The following is a 20,228-nucleotide window of genomic DNA, read 5'->3' as shown; positions in this document are numbered from 1 at the left end:
TAAATTACATGGAGGTTTTTTGGTTGGGTTTTATGGTGCACCAACACAATTTAGTTCATATGGCGTCAAAACAGGATAGATGATTATGGCCAACTGCGAGTGTAAAAATTAGGGGTCAAACCACCCCACCTGCTGGCAAAGAATTCAGTAATTTGAAGCCATTTAGTCATCATTTACGATCATGCAGGGATAATCGGTGGCTACAATTATGATACCTCAACCCTTAAAGGCAAAGCCTCAACCAAAGGTTTTAATCATGCTTTCTTTCCACAATGCATTTGTGTAGATGGACAAAGATAAGTCATTTTCATGTTGTGCGCACTTTGAAAGAAGAAAATACACTACTATCAAAATTTTTTATCATTTTAATGACAGTTGCAAAATTATTAATTTTCATATATGCACATAAATGTCGCAAGTTTCAAATTTTGATATTGTACAGTTACAACAAGTTTATTTAAAGAATTATTGTTACGCTTGAAAAAATAGTCTACATGTTACAAAGAAAAAAAAAAGTTTGGAAATTCAATAGATAATATTACAAATCTTTGTCCTATTTCCTTCATTTGAAATTTAAATGCTATTTTTAATCAGTCTTTTACGGAGTATGTTTTGGAAGATAATCAACTGATTGTACCACTACTTAGTACATACAATTCATTCAAAACTTTACAATCATATGATTACAATATTAACTTATTAAGAATGTTCAGCAAAATAGTGTAGAATTGTAAAAATATCTAACAGAAAAAAAGCATGAAAATATTTACATCATGTAGTTAATGTATATTGAATATTGAATGGGTGATGCAGAATTTAGCAACTGATGAAAAAATAGTTCCCTATAAATCTAATGAACACAATGTCTCTATATGTCATGTACAACATATGGGCATCATTAGCATCATATCTACAATCACATATATTGATTATTTAGCATAAACATGTTCTTTCCTGAAGTTCAAGTGTAATCTTTCATGTTGTTTTCAAACAAATACTAGAAATATGACGTAGATATACCCTTTTTTTGATTTCATTAAAAAAAAAAGTAATCCAAAATTACAGCCTCTCACTTCATAATTAACATACAAACATATACATATATAGATACATATGGTAACAATGATTCTATTAATGTTTACAACATTAAACAAAGCTGCCCCTTACATGATCATGAAACCATTGATACCAAGAAATATGTCACAGTTTTTATATATACATTAGTTAATACCTCATCTTGTTTAATTCATTAGTCTGTCTTTGATAAACAGAAAGTGCCCAGTGACTTATTATCTCCCCTCATTTATTACACTACTACAACTTTACCAGCGTAAACAAAAGTTTCACTTAACAGACACATAAAATATCCAAATATCTCCCATCGTAAGTGTATAATAGAGTTCTTATTTGTTCCCTTTTGGTTCTGCATGTAGCAAAAGCTAGAAAAACATTCATCACACTGTCGTTCATATATAAATACACTGTATAAGTATAAGCAAGAGAAGTAATTTTTGTACATGACCGACTCGAGGTACAAATATTTAAAAGGCGTATCTAGTCCTGATGTCTTCCAATTTTTTGGATACTTCAGCTGGTGTTCTGTCAAGTTCCTCTGCTACACTCTTCTGTTTGGCTACATCCATTGATGGAAACAACTCGCACAGGTCACCATCCACAACATTCTGTAAATATATTCATAGAGATTTTTCTTACCGCTGAAACTAATGAAGATGCTGAAACTAATCACAATTTACTAAATAATGGGCATATCACATAAAAAGTTATAAATTCCAAAATATTCTAATTATATTGCATGGAAAAAGAAATTCAATTTACATTTCAACAACTGCTTTTTACTTTCAATTGCTTACACAACTGAGAACAAGCATATTTTCATCTTTAATATCTAACCTAAACTAAGTTTTTGTTGTTTTTCTTTCTTTTTTTTTTAAACATAATTATGTGTTTCTTGTATTTCCAACAAGTAAACTGTAGACTTGGTGCACAAAGTTGATTCCTTGTACTCCATAAAGTTTCAATTAAGCTCAGCATAAGGTGTAAGCAATAAAGAACGTAAAAATTTGTCACCGTCTTTATCAACAAAACCTATCTAACTTGTACTACTAGAGTATTTACATAATAAAATTGTTTATTTCTTAGATTTAAAAACCATAATGATAATAATGACCAGCCAATGTTATCCCATACAAATAAGCGCACACAGAACTGCAAACAGGCAGGGCTATATACTAGTGGCATAGTTGACTCAGGTCTGCTAGTATTATAATTATATTTACAAACCTTTACTGGAAAGAAGTATGATCTGTATGAAAGGTGTTCTCTCCCACATAGAGGGGGATGCTCCTGTCTCATGTACATCTCCAAGTGTTGGAAGAAGTCTTGGTCCTGTAAATATCATATATTAGAACTCAGATGTAAGTTTAAAATACAAATTTTCTTTACTTTTTGATATCAAACTTCCTTTAATGCCATAAAAATAGACTACTCTTTTTATACACAAACTCTTTTTATACACAATATAGAATAGCTGATTAACATTTATACATACTTATTTGGCATAAAGAGAATCCAAGCAAATTGTCAATGAAGGTCCCTTTTTAAAGAGGAAGAAAGTGCCTGGTATTTTTCTTAAAAAATTTCAAGATTACCATGAAAGATCAGAGTCCAAGTTTCCATCTTTGTGTAAAGGGAGGTAACTAGCTAAGGAAAGAGTCGCTGCCCTTACATAACTAGAGAGAACCTCCAGTCAGCTTGGACAACAACCCAACCAAACATCAAAGATGTTACCGGTCACCCCACCTGTAACACTTCAGAGAATGGATTGACTTTGTCATCATTTCTTTATTTTAAAGAAACGGTTGCACATAAATTATGTTATGTATCATTTTTTATACTCTTCTTGTACTCGTAAAACAGAAAATTCTTATGTTAAAATTGTACATAAAGGAGTACCCTTGAAGATTGACCAACTAGCCAGAAAACTACCAAATATGAACAAGTTTATGTCCTTTCATATAGATAAAAGAATTTGAACTATCGAAGGTGACTGAGAATTCACTGAAATCCCTTAACCCCAAAAGAAACAGACACTTTGTGTAAATTTTAATACTTTCTACAACTTGAAAACATAAATTATGATAAATTACCTCATGTGATGTGAAGGGTACAAGCATGCCAATTCCTCCAGATAATGTAGTATAAACTAGAGATTCCGATCCACCAGGTATCAGTGTGGCTTTCTGTAATGATGTTACCACCTCACCAATATAGAAATTGATCAATATGTCAGCCTGAAATTTGAAAAAAAATATATGTCCAGTTATTTCATTGAGGATACTGTTACGGAGATTGAATAAGGACATCTTGCACATTTGCTACTAGGCCATCCTTAAAAAAATGTTTGTTTGCAGTAACCCGACCCAGAATTTTCAAGGTGGGTAGGTAGGTCGATTTTTTTTTTTTATTGAACTGTACTCCCAAATAAACATGGAATTTCAAAATGCTGGACAATATATGCTTTGATAATCTGGTAACAATTAATAAATTGATAACTGAATTCTAATTTAATAAGACCTACATTTTATTTCTTCCATTAACCTTTAAAAGAACGAAAACAAAGCACAAGGCATAATTTTCTGATTCAAAAAAAAAAAATTTGATCCAGACCATGAAAAAAAATTTGAGTAGGGGCAAATTTTGTGAGTCGGTCGCGTTACTGCAAACGAACATTTTTTTAAGGATGGCCCTAGATTTATTTACGTTTTGTATATAAGCAGATCAGAATCCAAGTTTCCATCTTTGTGTAAAGGAAGGTAACTGGCCAAGGAAAGAGTCGCTGCCCTTACATAACTAGAGAGAACCTAGCTTGGACTACAACCTAACCAAACATCAAAGATGTTACCGGTCACCCCACCTTCAACACTTCAGAGAATGGATTGACTTTGTCATCAACTCAACTATTTTCTCAGACAAATAACATATAGACAAGACATTTGAGCTTACATTAGGCAGTTTTTTTTAAGCAATTGCTCAAGTATACAATAACTAGAAATTCTAGATATGTTTTGATAAACACAGTTACTAAAGTGAAATATAATACGATTAATAATAAATAAAGCACAAAATCTTTTCCTTAAATGTTAACATTTTCATGTTTTGAATACGATTGTTTCAAATAAATTGTTTCAAATAAATATGTAAAAATAAACATTTTGTAGAAAAAGTTATATCATTCAATTAAATTTATTTTCTTTGGCTGAAAAAAGATCAGAGTCCAAGTTTCCATCTTTGTGTAAAGGGAGGTAACTAGCCAAGGAAAGAGTCGCTGCCCTTACATAACTAGAGAGAACCTCCAGTCAGCTTGGACTACAACCTAACCAAACAACAAAGATGTTACCGGTCACCCCACCTTCAACACTTCAGAGAATGGATTGACTTTGTCATCATCTCAACTATTTTCCCAGACAAATAACACACAGACTAGATATTCAAATTAGGCATTTTTTATAAGCAATTGCTCAAATATTTAAATACCAGAAATACCAGAAAGGCACAGTTACTAAAGTGAAATAATATACAATCATCAAATGAAGCACATAAATCTTTTTTTAAAATATTAACATTTTAATGTTTCCAATATGATCGTTTTAAATAAATATGTAAAAATATATACATTTTGTATAAAAATTATATCATTCAATTAGATTCATTTTCTTTTGGGGAAAAAGATCAGAGTCCAAGTTTCCATCTTTGTGTAAAGGGAGGTAACTAGCCAAGGAAAGAGTCGCTGCCCTTACATAACTAGAGAGAACCTCCAGTCAGCTTGGACTACAACCTAACCAAACATCAAAGATGTTACCGGTCACCCCACCTGTAACACTTCAGAGAATGGATTGACTTTGTCATCATTTAACTTTTCACCAGAAAATAACACATAGACATGAAATTTAGTTTTTAACAATAAAATATATAAACTAGAAATGTGTCCCATCAGACACAGATTCCCCCCTTACTTCACTGTTTTGTCTGTCTACAGTTGTACAATGGTAAATCTGTATGACCTTTCCCAAAATTGGGGGCATAAAAAAAACCTTAAATTTATCTTTGGGGGTTTAAAAAATCCTTGAATCCATCTTTGCTAAAGTTTAATATTAGAACAAATAAGATCAAAAATTAATCTTATCCTTATTATAAGTTAACATTTTTATGTGTTGGACACAAATGCTTCAAAACGCATATCTAAAAATAAGTATAGAGTGACACCATGCAATTGTTTTCTTTTTCTCAAGTCCTAAGTAAGATCAGAGTCCAAGTTTCCATCTTTGTGTAAAGGGAGGTAACTAGCCAAGGAAAGAGTCGTTGCCCTTACATAACTAGAGAGAACCTCCAGTCAGCTTGGACTACAACCTAACCAAACATCAAAGATGTTACCGGTCACCCCACCTTCAACACTTCAGAGAATGGATTGACTTTGTCATCATCTCTTTTTTTTCATTATTATTGCTCAATATTTGACACACCTAAATATAAACAAATTTGTTTACGGCAAACATTTTTCGGAAACTGCAAGTTGACATTTAAAAAAACGTAGCTATTGGGTAGGTATTTACAAGCAAGAAGAAATTTTTTAATTTTTGGGAATTAAAAAGGGAAAGGTTTTTTGGAAAAATTTCCACTTTTAAATTTTCCTTTTGGTGGGGGCCCACCTTTAAGGGGTACCCTCTTTTTCCCAAATTTCTTTTTCCCATTTGGGGGGATCCTCACCCAAAACATCATTGTGACGTTTGAGGTAATCAAATCTGAAAACTTTAATTTTAATTTTGTTAAAATTTTTAAAAAATTTCCCAAAAACCCGGGCCTCATGTCCCTCCCCAAAATAAAAACCCTTTTTTCCCTTTTTTTAATTTTGGGTTTTGCTTTGAACAAACTGTCTAATGTTGAAAAAGGGAAATTTTTAATATCAACCTCAAAAATTTAAAAACATCCTTTCCCTTTTAAAAAGCCCGGGTTGGACCTCAAAAAAATTGAGAATTAAAAATTTTTTCAAAAAAACCTGAAAAAACCCAACCCAAAAGGGTTTTTAAACATTTCAATAAAAAATTTTTTTTCGGGTTCCCTTTAATTTAAAAAAAGGGATACTAAAATTTGTTATTTTTCCAAAAACTTTTTTCAGCTCCGGGCCCCCAATACATAATCTAAAAAAACCAAGATGGGGTTATCCATCGAGGGTTTGTATCATCAGAAAAAAACAATCGGGCGGGTTCCCCCCCTGCTCTTTTAATACCGTACAAAATAAAAGTTTTCTTAAATTTGCCCAGCAACCACAAAAAAAGGGGCCCCCTTTAGTATTTGTTTTCCAAAACAACAAATTTTGGTACATGCGGGAAAAAAATAGAAAAAATTTTAAAACCAAATTTAAAAATTGGGGGATGAATATTTTAAAACTTTGGGTATCTTTAAAAAATAAAAAATTTTTCTCTTTAAAACTCTTCATAAAATTTATCAAAACATTTAACACATCAAGATAATATTAGAGAAAATTTCAACTCGAGTGCCAGTGTGGCCCCGAGTACTTAATGTGTCCGACTAGTAATCTAGTAAAGGCCAAGCTGCTGTATTATGATCTTAAACTTTACACTCATTGCTTAGTACTGGTTGATTCCAGTAACAGATTCAAGAGTTATTCAATTAGCTTATAAACTTACTCAAGGAATATTTAGTATGACAGGATCAGTGATATGGGAAAATATAGATCAGTTATACAAGACAGATAATAATCATTTTCTCTCATTAAGTGGAGAAGTATACTTCATCATTTCTATATTCTATATCACTGATACATAAGCAAAAAATAAAATACCTTATTTCTGAAGCCACTGTATTTACCTTATTTTCACATTTTCTCAGCATTTTCTTCTTGCCAAGATCATAAATCCTCAAGAATTTTCCTATTCCTATCAGGGCCCTACCCTGGAATGGTGCAATGGCTCCCGGCATTTCATCAACCACAGTTTTATGCACAAATTCAAGTCTTTCACCTTCTATCAGTTTATAAGTGTATAAAAATCCATTTCCTAATGTACGAGGATTTAATGTCAAATCTTTAGCAACACCAACTATAACATGAGTGTCATCTGGTGAGTTGGAGAATTTCACTATAGATAAACTGTAACAGAAAAAACCTCAACAATGATAACATACAATTTATTGACAGATACACATCCTTTTATCAATTATATTCTTTAATCCTTTTAAAACATCTAAACACCAAAATTGTTATTGAAGATCTTGGAGAATATAAATAACTAAGCAAGAATAACTCAAATATTCTAAAATAATTTCATACAGTGCAGTAGTTTTTTAACTTTATGATAAAAACTTTTTAGTGATTTGTTACTACATCTTTCATTGTGAAATTTTTTTGTACGAGGTATTTTTTCGTTAATTTACACTGTGATGGATATAGTATGAAACAATACAACAGTCAAAATTCAGGTAAAAGATCTAATTGAGGCATTATACTTGGTTTTGGTAGATTTGATCAATACCACAGTATGTCATATCATCTCGTTAATCTTAAAAAGAATCTGTTTTAAAGAGGGAAATAGACAAGGGAACAAATAAAAGTATACCAATGAGCTGCCTCATTCTGTTCAAGATTTATTGAATCCAATGTTGCTCCAGTAATAGGATTGATGACTCGGATAATTGACGCCCACATGCCAGCGCTGGCTTTTGGTGCTCCAAACACAGACTCGGGTAATTCCTCGTTCAGAAATGATGCAGCCATTTCAGCTGCTAACTCCCTCTCATCCTCTTGTGCGTCCTCTATCATTGCCTGTATATAACAAAATATATCAGTATTTTATAGATAATACTCATGGTAAATATCTTATTAAACAATGCCTAAAATAATGCATACCAACTGACAGTCTCAAAAATACTTTTTCTTTATCAAAATGCTATCATAAAAGCATAATTCTTAAACTAAGACAACTTTAATTCATGGTTAACTTGTTTGGCTTTGCTTATGAATGAGTCACTTGAAATCGCAACAGCAATTTATACTCTGTTACTATGATTCAATACTCTGCCGAGTTTTAAGGATATAATATTTACTGAAATGCTCGACAAGAGTAACTAATATTCTAAAACGGAAGTTTGCCACTATGATGTAAATAGGAAATACATCCAATTTTACAACTTAAACCTTTATAAACATGGGAGTACAATATACTTACGTCAGCTAATGTTTGTTTTCTCTGAGCTTTTGTTGCCTCAGTATAAGCACTATGATCTGTTTCTATGATAATGAGATGTCCTGACTCTGGATGTATGACAAACTTGCGTGGTGTATATTGCAAACTGTGAGATACTTGATTAAATACTGCTCCAAGCTTTTCTAACGCCAAAATTCTGAGGAACAATACACACTTGATTAGCAATACACAATCATAATATTTTATAGATAAAATATCCAATGTTTAAATAAAATCGTGTTAATATCAAATTCAAGTTGAAAGAAAATTCAGACAATGCTCTTGAAGTGCATTTTAATTCTGGAAAGTGTCAAAGCATCATTACAACCCAAACACCTTGATACTTCTATATTAATATCATTAACTTAGGGTTTGTTGAGGAATGGAGATGGACTAGAACTATGTACATAACTTTTTTCTATGTATATGTATTTCATTTTTATAGTATTTATCAAAGTTAAATAATAACAAACTATAAAACAGTTATTACTGGAAAAGTCAAACAAACCTCAATGTATTAGTAGAGATGGCTACAATACCCTCTGGACACTGTTCTGAGGCAAAGCCCGAGGCATACTCTAAACTCTCATATGATAATGGTGTTAGATGAAATCTGCTTTGGTAAGCATAACTTAACCAAGATCTACTTGACATGGCCAACACCTGGAAAGGTTATTATAAAACATACGTCATTGATTACTTATAATTATTTTTACAACAGAAATCACTAGTCTCAACAAACTTTCAAATATAAAATTTGCAAATTTTGAAAGAAATTTCAATATTTTTCAATGTTAATATCATTTTAGTATATCACTTTTATAATTGAATCTAATGTTAAATTTTGAATTAAATGTTGAAAATTAATGATACGGGCCTGACAATTTTTAATGACAACCCTTTCTAAAGTCAGTATAAAGGAGACAGTGTAAAGCTAGATTCTCTAATACAGTACTTACAGCCTCTGAGCCTTGCATGGCAATTCTGAAAAGTTTGACTGGTCTTGAACCGAGGTACCTGGTTCTCGTGTCGGACAAATCTCCTGTTACAGTGTCCAGCACTGTACGCAACAATACTCCATTCTAAAATATATACATACATAAAGTTATTTCATTCATTTAGAGTTATTCTTGTTTATCATACATTACATATTATAATCATTTTTATTCAAAATTTTTCCTTACTAACATAATAGTTGGCAAGCATGAATAAAGACTGCCTAGCAGCTAGCTTATTAAACACTTGGAACATGAACAGTTTACTGGCAAATAATATTTTACATTTTACAATACTGTATGTTTGCAACATCGCTTTTCATTGGCTTATCGTGTTTTTTATATAGATTTATATACAGGACTGCTGTCAATTTATGAAGAAATCTCACTTTTTTCTCTTAAAAAAGTTGCTTGCTGTATTATTAATATTTCTGACAGGTTATATGGCCATATATACAGTTTTTTTTAAAATATAACACCGCTTAATTTCCAAACCATTTATATAAGGCCATATAACTTGTCAAAAATCTTTATAAATACTAATAAAACAGTGAGAATATAGATCAGTTTATATTGACTGTTTGTAATCATTCACTCTCATTAAGTGGAGAAGTAAATTACATCATTTCTATATTCTCACTGAACACAATTATGGTCATAATAAAATTACTATTATTGTAATATATGCAATCTTTAACTTATAGTAAACAAGTTTACATTTCAAATTCCTGAGTTTAAAGTAAAATCAGGAAAATTAAGACATGCAGCTACTTCTTTACTTGGCTCGATAGAAACAATGCCTTTGAAAATTAAGCTGAACATAATCCAACTAATGAATAAACACTATTCAGACATGTAATCTATGGCAACCTAGGTAAAATGATTTGTTCTATTGACAATGAATATTATTTTTTCAAAATATATTTATACAAAAATTACAATAATATAGAGGAAATAGATCAGATTCATCTTGACTAGTGTGGAATCACATGCTCTCATAAAGTGGAGAAGTTCAATACATCATGTCTATAACCTCTTATATTAACATTTATATCTCAACAAATTCATTTAAAATTAAACTGTTTTATTTGATTTTTCCCCTAAAAATGTTACAAAAAAATTGAGGAATTATCATTAAGATTTTACCTGTAATCCAGTATTAAGGAACAATCCACCAGCTGTACCAGCCTCACCGGTCTCCTCTTTGGCTTCTGTACCTCCCATTTCTACAATACACAGTGACTCTGGTGCTGCTGGTAGAGCCTGCATACTCAATGGTGACAAACAATCCTACACATACAAATATAATACTTCACTTATCTGAGCAAAACTACACAAGGGCAAAACTATAAATACATTATGACAGCATTCAGTTTCAAACAAAATCTGTGACGAAAATGTCATAAATATATACAAACAATACTAGGAAGATTATAGTCCCTGTATAATTTTTGGGAAAATACCCAGAAAAAGTGAGAAAAAAAAGTGTTAAAATGAGAGAAAAATTTTCTCTTGAAACAACGTTTGCGTACATTTGTATTATTTAATTACTTTGTAAAAAAGTTAATATATTTATAATGTCTTTGATCATCTTCTGCTGAGTGTTTTCAAGTCAATATTATATCTTTGATGTGACAACTTTCTTGGTTTGCTTGTGGAGAAAATCCACAATTCAAATTATTCAAAAATATCTTTTATTAGTGAAATACTTATGTTTTAAAGTACATAGCCCAAATTGGATGCCTTACATAAATGTTCTGCTGTTATAATGCTTCTACAAAGAATATGGAGAGGAAGATAGATCAGTTATATTTGACTATTATGGAATCATTATCACTCTCATTAAGTGGAGAAGTTCAGTACATCATTTCTATATCCTCTTAACAGTACTATCTTCAAGATAAAGTTTGTTTCACATAATTTCATTTATAACTTACTGATGGATCAAGGGAGACAATTCTGACTGTGTTGTCAGCCAATCCAACTGCCAGGAACCGACATCTCTGCTCTCCTGACGGTACCCGGCCCAGTGCCATACATACAACATCTGAAGACATCTCTTTCCTCTCTGTGTATTCATTTAGTTGGCCAGTCTGTAAATTAAATTCAGGGACAATGAAAAAGTAATTATCTATACCTTACCAACTCTGACTTCACTAAAATATAACATTAGCTTTTATCTCATCATTTGGAAATGTGAATGATGCAGTAAAATTAAATACTGTTGCGAATGACATAACCTTCTAAAAACAATGAAAACAAAGTCACCTATTTACATCAAATATGTAAACCTGCCTATATCTCAGAAAAAATATCTCGCGTTTATAAAATCATACAACTTGTGACCAACATTTTTTTAATTTTCAAGAAAAATACATACAGGGTCCATTTCAAAGTAGACAAGTTCACCACCTGACAGGGCTATAACCACCTGTCTCTGATTTACAGCACACTTGACAATATTCTTCTTGCCAGGAGTTTTCCACTCATTAACTCTCTTGTCAGATCTAATATGACGAATACCATCTGGATAAATCTGTAAAATAATAAACAAGATTTGATGCCTTCATAAATCAATTGATTACATAACACGGCTTCAAATATCTATGCATTCTTTATTTCAATTTTAACACTGAAACTTTGTTTCACAGCACTGAGGGCCATTTGGCAGCCAGCTTGTATACTGGGCATTTTGTAAAAACTTCCTCGCAGTAAAACAGAACTACAGATTTAAGCAGTCCGATAAAAATGTAACAGTGCTTGATCAGGCGGTCACTACTTTCTGTCAGATCACTGACGTCATTGTGAATATTATACTATAGGCCCTTTGACACTTACATAGATAAAGAAGGAGCATAATTAAATAATGTATAATAATACTAGAACTATCACTAAATGTGATTAATACCCCCACAAGACTGCTTCGGAAATGAGGATGTTCAACTAGTAACAGAATACCTTGTAAAAGAATTGAAATATAGAGTTATGGTTGTTGGCAATTAAAGGTAGTTGTGGTTCTTGTATATTGCATTTCCTTTCAATGTGGTTGGCCATTGATGAAGTTTTATTGAATTACTCTGTAATAAGTCCAGAAAGACAAAGAAAAGGAACAAAGGGCAATAACTCTATAAATACTGAAGATGTAGTTATAGTTCTTGTGCACTGCACTTCCTCTTTTTGTGCTTGACCATTGTATGAAGTTGTTTTGAATTTCAACCAGTACGTTTTAAGTTATGCTCCAGACAAGGAAAAGTAAAAAAGGGCAGTAAACTCTGTATTTTGTCAAAAATGGAGATACGGCTCTTAATGCACTGCACTTCCTTTTAATGTCCTTGACAACTGTATGAAAATGTATTGAATTCCAAACAGTAGTTTTTCAAGTTATGCTCTGGACAAGGAAAAGTAACAAAGGCAATAACTCTGTAATTTGTCAAGATGGAGTTATGGTTCTTGTGCACTGCACTTCCTCTCAATTTGCTTGACCATTGTATGAAGTTATATTGAATTCCAAACCATTAGTCTTCAAGTTATGCTCCGGACAAAAAAAAGCAATGGAAAAGTAACAATGGGGCAGTAACTCTGTAATTAGTCAAGATGGAAGTTATGGTTCTTGTGCACTGCACTTCCTCTCAATGTGCTTCGACGCATTGTATGAAGTTATAATGAATTCCAACAATTAGTCTTCAAGTTATGGTCGCGGACAAAAGAAAGCAATGGAAAAGTAACAAAGGGCAATAACTCTGTAATTACTTTAGATTAGAGTTATGGTTCTTGTGCACTGCACTTCCCCTTAACTGTGTTTGACAATTGTATGAAAGTTGTTTTGAATTCCAACCAGTAATTTTCAAGTTATGCCCCGGACAAGGAAAAGTAACAAAGGGCAATAACTCTGTAATTAGTCAAGATTAGAGTTATGGTTCTTGTGCACTGCACTTCCTCTCATGTGCTTGACCATTGTTGTAGTTATATTGAATTCCAACCATTAGTCTTAAAGTTATGGTCCGGACAAAAAGAAAGCAATGGAAAGAGTAACAAAAGGGCAATAACTCTGTAATTACTTTAGATAGAGTTATGGTTCTTGTGCACTGCACTTCCCCTTATTGTGTTTGACAATTGTATGAAGTTGTTTTGAATTCCAACCAGTAATTTTCAAGTTATGCCCCGACAAGGAAAAGTAACAAAAAGGGCAATAACTCTGTAATTAGTCAAGATAGAGTTATGGTTCTTGTGCACTGCATTACCTCTCAATGTTGCTTGACCATTGTATTGTAGTTATATTGAATTCCAACAATTAGTCTTCAAGTTATTGGTCCGGACAAAAGAAAGCAATGGAAAAAAGTAACAAAGGGCAATAACTCTGTAATTACTTTAGATAGAGTTATGGTTCTTGTGCACTGCACTTCCCCTTATTGTGTTTGACAATTGTATGAAGTTATTTTTGAATTCCAACCAGTAGTTTTCAGTTATGCCCCGGACAAGGAAAAGTAACAAAGGGCAATAACTCTGTAATTAGTCAAGATAGAGTTATGGTTCTTGTGCACTGCACTTCCTCTCAATGTGCTTGACCATTGTATGTAGTTATATTGAATTCCAACCATTAGTCTTCAAGTTATGGTCCGGACAAGGAAAATGCAACGGACGTCTGGACCGACCGACCGACCGACCAACCGACCACCGGGTGACTCCTATATACCCCCCCAAACTTCGTTTTTGGGGGTATAATAAGAATATCTATACACTAAATACCAAGCTAGTCATTCAAGGTTTTAATAGATTTGGTTATACACAAACATTATCGAAACAAACTGCATCTAGAAATTATCCTGCTCCAATATTTTAGAAGAAAAAATTTTCTATCCGAATTCAGGAGTTTAAGCCTAGCATTTAAACCGTTTTTCTACATTATCAATGTATTTCCTCACCTGGACAAGAGCATCTTCCCCAAGTTGAGAACAAGACAGGGTTGGTGTTGTACCGAGAAACCCGGAGTCTGTCACTTCCTCAACCGTCTCTCCGATAGACAGTACCAAGGTAGCATTAACGAAAGACACAATAATGTATGCATCATAGTCATCTGAAAGTATACAGGTCTAACAACGTGAGAACTACGATATCATACTTTACGGAGATTATAATTTCAATCATTTCAGCACAATGTATTTAAAATATTTGATTGATGGACATAAAAATGAGAAAACTCAGTAAGAGGGCCCTGTGCCCTTCACTTTCACCTTTAGTCAAAATTACTCTAAAAGCAATAACTTGTGGCCAGTTGATCACATTATGTTGATGGATTGTGTATGTGCCTGTTTACATATTAACAAACAAGTTATTTTCTATTTCAGACACATGGTGCGACCCGACAATAAATAACCTTTGAGATGAAAATCCAATACCGCTTTAAACTTGATCTAAGCTAAGGAGGGCAGGCATAAACAAAAAGAAGCTTGAAATGAAACAATTCTAACCATGAAAAAGGAGCCATTTTTCTTCATAGGTAAACATTTCTTAGATGGTCTTAAAATAAAGCATCTTATTGCACTAATGCATGCCTAATACAAGAACTACATCTCGCTTCTAAAACTAGTTTTTAGTGCTTCAACAAATACTTTGAGTTAAATAATTTTTTTCTTCATATTCAGTGTCATGTTTTGTACCATATTGATAATGTCATATGATGACCATCTATTTTCAGTCTTTCAGGACCTCTCCAAGTGTCATTTTGGAAAAAAATTTAATACCACTACTCTGGTAGGATTCAAACAAAAGTATTGGACAAGTGCAAATCATTTAGCCATAGAGGATAACTTTTTTTAAAATTACGGACACATAACATCCCGTCTTAGAACAGCGTTCACAATTTCATACATTCTATACTTTTATTCAGATGCAAACAATTTATCTTCATAAAAAGTTAACTATTATGATATGGAAGTAGTCTTGGTTTAAAACACGATCCCCTGAGTCCTATATACCAACCTGAGTCAATCTGTATCTAATGCAAGTGGTCCAGAATCTGAAATAGAAAGCAGGCATGGTGATGGTGTTAACTCACACACCAGCCTTGCTTAATTAGTCTCGAATCTTTCTAGGTTTCACAGGGTAAAATGTTCCATAAAGTTAAAAGCTCCACAAATGTAAAAAGTTTCTTTTTTGAACCAATTGATAAATATGATTGCAAATTCTCTACTAGTTGCTTTATAACCCATATTCTACAATTTATTTCTGTAATGACAGTAGATTCTGGAAATACTATTACATTTTTTCTGAAAAGAAAGCAGTTTTTTTTTCAAATGAAAATCACAGTAAAACTTGACTTTTTCCAATGCTTTAATGAGTATATCCTGCAAGAAAACTTCTTAGATGTGTCAAGCTTATTTTAGAAAGCTTGCAGAGGAAGTTACCTTGCAGGGAACGGCTTCAATTAATGCCTGGTAAAACTGTGCCTAAACTTGCCTTTAAAGATCCACTCAATATTGAGCTACCTTCAAATCTGGTCAAGTTTGTTCAGCAAACAGTCTTAGCAAGGCTTTGATAAACTGTAAACAAGACCCTGACCCTGAAACATTTCTAAAGAAAGGCACACCCTCTATAGCTGCAACAGAACCTAAAACAAATCTAAACATGTTTATTAGTGCTAAATGTCTGCAAGACTTCATGTATATACAGCTTATATTGATGCTAAACGCTCATCTTTATTCTATACGATTCCAACATAAATTTCATCTTCTAAATGATTTTATTTTTTTGTACTTTTTCCTCAAAGCTGAATCAAACATTGAAAACTTTTAAGCATTCTCTCAGTGGTGCTTAGAATAAGATGTATTTCCTTGGTTTCACAAAGATCATCCAAATTTACCAATATTCAGTACAATATAGTTTTATTAAGCTGTATATCCAGGATGCCCATTGGACAGAAATACACACAATACGTCTTACCATCAGAGTGTTTCTTCACAGTCCATACAGCATTAGGGTTACCGGGTAGTTCCGATACAGCCATTTCAGACACCTGCAATGTATTAAATTAATACATGACATGTATAATACCAATCAGATATCTATACATATAAGTTTTACAAAGTAATGTTATGCCTACAATATCAGCTTATTGTCAACCTCATAAATAAAGAGTAAAAAAACCTTTATGAACCCCTTTTATTTTAGATCAAAAGATCTTTACCACACTTTCGGATACTGATTAAAGTATCAATTATTTCATAGATCTGTTATGATGGATGAATTGATCAGTGTTTGTTAAGTTATAATCATTCACATCAGGTGAAACACGGTAAACATCATCTCAATGCATGTCTTCTAACAGTCTATGTAAATACATAGTTGTAAATTAAACTGTACATGGATTAGAAAAAACTGCATGTATGTCTAAATTCTTACCTCGAGACCATGTCTGAGAACTCTCAGAGAAGATCTAGGACCTCTACCACATAAGGTATACAACTGTGGAGTGTCTTCATTGGCTAAATCAGCTATCTGAAATAACAAGTTTTTTCATTCATAAATATCTTATTGCCTTTAAATTTTATAGCACTGTATTAGTACATATTCTGGGAATGGGATTTTTTATGTATTTGTTTCAATTGCCACATTAATATTGTTCTCTAATTATTTAAGCAGAAACAGTTTTCAGTTTGGTCAGAGTGAAGTAATTTTTTTCAGAGCCACAACTTGTCCTGCATTTCATGCCCAATTTTCAATATTAAATGTACCGTTTAAATTTATCTGCGAGTGCCTTTTTATTAAATGAATAATAAATAAATATACTCAGTAATCAATTTGACACATTTAAGTTAAAAATTGCTGGAATAAACATATTTCCACTAGCGGAAGGAAACTGGAAACCTGGAAACAAAGATAATTCTGGGTATGTATGAAACAAAACATTCTGTAAATCGTAGATATAAGCAATAATTTAATGTGCCTGTCAGGTGTTTATACAGTGCATGCTTCAGAATATATGCTGTCTTTCTGGTTTTCCATCATGAAATGTAAACAAATTCCAGCAATATTCTAATTTGTAGATATTCCACTTGGACAAGCAGGCTTATATTTCTAATCATCCTGCAGCAAATTCTACTGGTAAATACGAGCAGGCAAATGGAATTTTACATCACATTTCAACCTTTGAACGATAGGGGACTTGTTCTAAATAAGTGAGATAATCCTGAAGAGTTTGATTACTAAGAGGTAAAGGTTTCCACAGTCAATGTCACTGTAACTTCCAACATATTAGCACCCTTCACCATAATTAATTGAAGCAAGACTTGCAATAATTCAATATACGTAATCAACAACTACATAACGTTAACATATTTACCTGACAGGATGTTATAGGTGACAAACTGTCCATTTCATCAACCATGACCAGGTTTTTCAGTGGTCGAGGAGAGAAGAAGAAAGTAGTACCTTCTTCTAGTGGACTAGCACTACTAAAGCGAGGCTCATCATCATCATCTCCTAGTCGAGCTATCTGGTATAAATTACTGTAAATAAACAAAATCATCTTATTTCTTTAATACTAAATTTAATGTTCAAAATTTAAAGATTTTTACAGGACAGAACATGTACTGCTTAGTTTTTCATGAAGACTGCATAGTTCAATATGTTTGAATGAACAAAGATCAGGTAATAGTTAAAACATAATCATTGTGATCAGGTGAAACACGGTAAACATCATGTCAATGTTCATCCAAAAAAATTTCCTTCTAAAAAATAAGTTTACTAACCTATTCCCAACAGAATAATTATATATATTATTAGAACTTTAACTTACTGATTTCCAAATTCCGAGGCAGAAAACAGAAATCCAGATTTCAACACACACAGACTTGCAGCAACAGGGATTGTATCAAAGTACTTGAGGTGTATTTCTGTAACCATATCCTCATCTGTTTCCAAGGTGATTTTGAAAATGTCCCCTTGTTCAGTTTGTGCCAGGAAGAAAAACATCGACTGAAACAAAATAGGTGCATTTTCTTCATTTTTCTAATATAACATCATCTACACAGATACATTTCTGAATACTGTATTTTATTTAAGCTTCAAAATAAAGAAATCAAGTTTTTATTGTACAAAATCTGTAAGTATGAAAATCAATCTTTTCATAAATATAACAGGATATTAAGATATGCTTTTATCGGTTTTACCTTTGTTTTATGTGTGGCACTGCATACAAATATCATCCCTCTTTCTGGATCATCTAAATCATTCTGAAAAGAAAGCAAACTACAAATTTACAATATTGAATATAGAATAAAGAAGTCTTTTGGGGTTTTGTTTTGGTTGGGTTTTATATCACACCAACAAAGTCAAGGGTCGTATGGCAACTTGCCAGCTTTATTGGTGGAGGAAGACCACAGCTACCCTTCTGTGTGTTATTTCAGGCACCAAGGTAGAATCACCAATGTTCCCTAAGCTAGAATAAAGCTTCTTAAACACAAATAACATATTCAAAATTTGTATAAAGGTAAGGTTCAATAGTTGTGAATTGCTAGTGTATAAACATGTCGCTAAACTGAAGATGTACTTTAGTTGGTCAAACTGCATGAACATGCTGACTGTAACTAGTCACTAGTTACTAGTGCTACATGACTATCATTATTGCCTCATGTGTTTGAAGGACAAAAGTTTAATGTATATATCATATGCAGCCACAGATCAGTACAGAATATGTTTTAATCATAATATTCAGGTGAAACACGGTGAATCATCATTTCTATGCTGCACATGTTTGTTTGAGCCGCTTCACGACAAAACCAACATAATGGGTTTGCGACCAGCATGGATCCAGACCAGCCTGCGCATCTGCGCAGTCTGATCAGGATCCATGCTGTTCGCTTACCAACCCTATTACAAGTAGAGAAACTGATAGCGAACAGCATGGATCCTGATCAGACTGCGCGGATGCGCAGGCTGGTCTGGATCCATGCTGGTCGCAAACGCACTATGTTGGTTTTGTCGTGACACGGCTCATATTTCTATTCCATCACTTTTGTATAGTAGATTCATTTCAAGCTACAAACACTAAAATCTAGTTTTACCTTGAGTGTAATTTAACTACTGGAGGAACACACATCAACACCAGGTCAGTTTGACAATAATTATTTATTTCTTGCAGTTTTAGATACCACCTTCATTAGATAGATATAGAAATAGATCAGGAATTTCTTACAGAAGTACTAGTTACATTTTTTAAAACTGTTACTAAAAATAGAAATATGTGCAACTTAGTCAACTGAAATTAAAATTTAAAACTATTTAAAGTGACATTATGCTCATATTTTCATCGTCAAGTTGAGCTAAATTAACTTTAGGTTTCAAAAGATTGACTGTCAAAATGGTGATTTATGCGAACTTAATTATTAAACTAGAAATGTGTCATCATGCCACGGATGCCCCCGCATGCAGCCAAAATTTCAGATGGTGCATTAATTATTTTTTTCATTTTAAGTTCAAAGCCCTTAAAACTTTTCAATGTTAACACTAACCATTTTCATACAATGTTCAAGGCACTGAAATAATTCAGTCTTAACCTTTTAAAAATAGCATATTGCATATTTGTAGCCAAAATAATGGCTAAAAGTATGAGTGCTGAAACTGAAAGTTCAAAATTTTTCCAACATTCAGGAAAGATAAGTTTGTCTATAATCATTGAACCACGACCAAATTCAAACTTAAACTGCTTATTCCTTAGATGTATCTATATTATTTTCAAAAAGAAAGGGACATAACTCTGCCAAAAAATCATCAAACCATGACCAAATTCCAACTTGGACCTGCCCATTCCTTTGACATATCCATATGTCAAATTTAAGTTGAATATGTAACACTGTTGGGTAAATAATGAACAGAAACTGTAAATTTCACATTATTTTCAAAGTGAAAGGGGCATTATTCTGCCAAAAATCATTGAACCATGACCAAATTCGAACTT

At 32.6% G+C, this 20,228-nt stretch overlaps 1 protein-coding gene across 1 annotated transcript in view; it reads right to left on the bottom strand.

The window, feature by feature from the left end:
• Positions 1-349: 349 nt before the first annotated feature.
• The window catches only part of LOC132722736 (splicing factor 3B subunit 3-like), a 32,122-nt gene continuing 12,243 nt past the window's right edge, over positions 350-20,228 (bottom strand). Inside the window, exons 7-23 of the mRNA XM_060707278.1 lie at positions 18,442-18,504; positions 18,069-18,247; positions 17,613-17,778; positions 16,673-16,768; positions 16,214-16,286; positions 14,197-14,348; positions 11,655-11,810; positions 11,212-11,367; positions 10,421-10,564; positions 9,239-9,361; positions 8,788-8,942; positions 8,262-8,436; positions 7,653-7,858; positions 6,907-7,186; positions 3,168-3,395; positions 2,302-2,406; positions 350-1,682 (exon numbers count right to left, since the gene is read on the bottom strand). Coding sequence (XP_060563261.1) covers positions 1,542-1,682; positions 2,302-2,406; positions 3,168-3,395; positions 6,907-7,186; positions 7,653-7,858; positions 8,262-8,436; positions 8,788-8,942; positions 9,239-9,361; positions 10,421-10,564; positions 11,212-11,367; positions 11,655-11,810; positions 14,197-14,348; positions 16,214-16,286; positions 16,673-16,768; positions 17,613-17,778; positions 18,069-18,247; positions 18,442-18,504 — 2,598 coding nt within the window. The 3' untranslated portion in view covers positions 350-1,541. The remainder of the gene's footprint in view (positions 1,683-2,301; positions 2,407-3,167; positions 3,396-6,906; positions 7,187-7,652; positions 7,859-8,261; positions 8,437-8,787; positions 8,943-9,238; positions 9,362-10,420; positions 10,565-11,211; positions 11,368-11,654; positions 11,811-14,196; positions 14,349-16,213; positions 16,287-16,672; positions 16,769-17,612; positions 17,779-18,068; positions 18,248-18,441; positions 18,505-20,228) is intronic.

The sequence above is a fragment of the Ruditapes philippinarum genome, unplaced genomic scaffold, assembly GCF_026571515.1.
Source record: "Ruditapes philippinarum isolate M1 unplaced genomic scaffold, ASM2657151v2 ctg147_1_1_1_1, whole genome shotgun sequence".
In the NCBI taxonomy this organism is placed as follows: Eukaryota; Metazoa; Mollusca; class Bivalvia; order Venerida; family Veneridae; genus Ruditapes; species Ruditapes philippinarum.
Note: the sequence above shows the minus strand (reverse complement) of the source record. Positions and strands in the feature narration are given on the sequence as shown.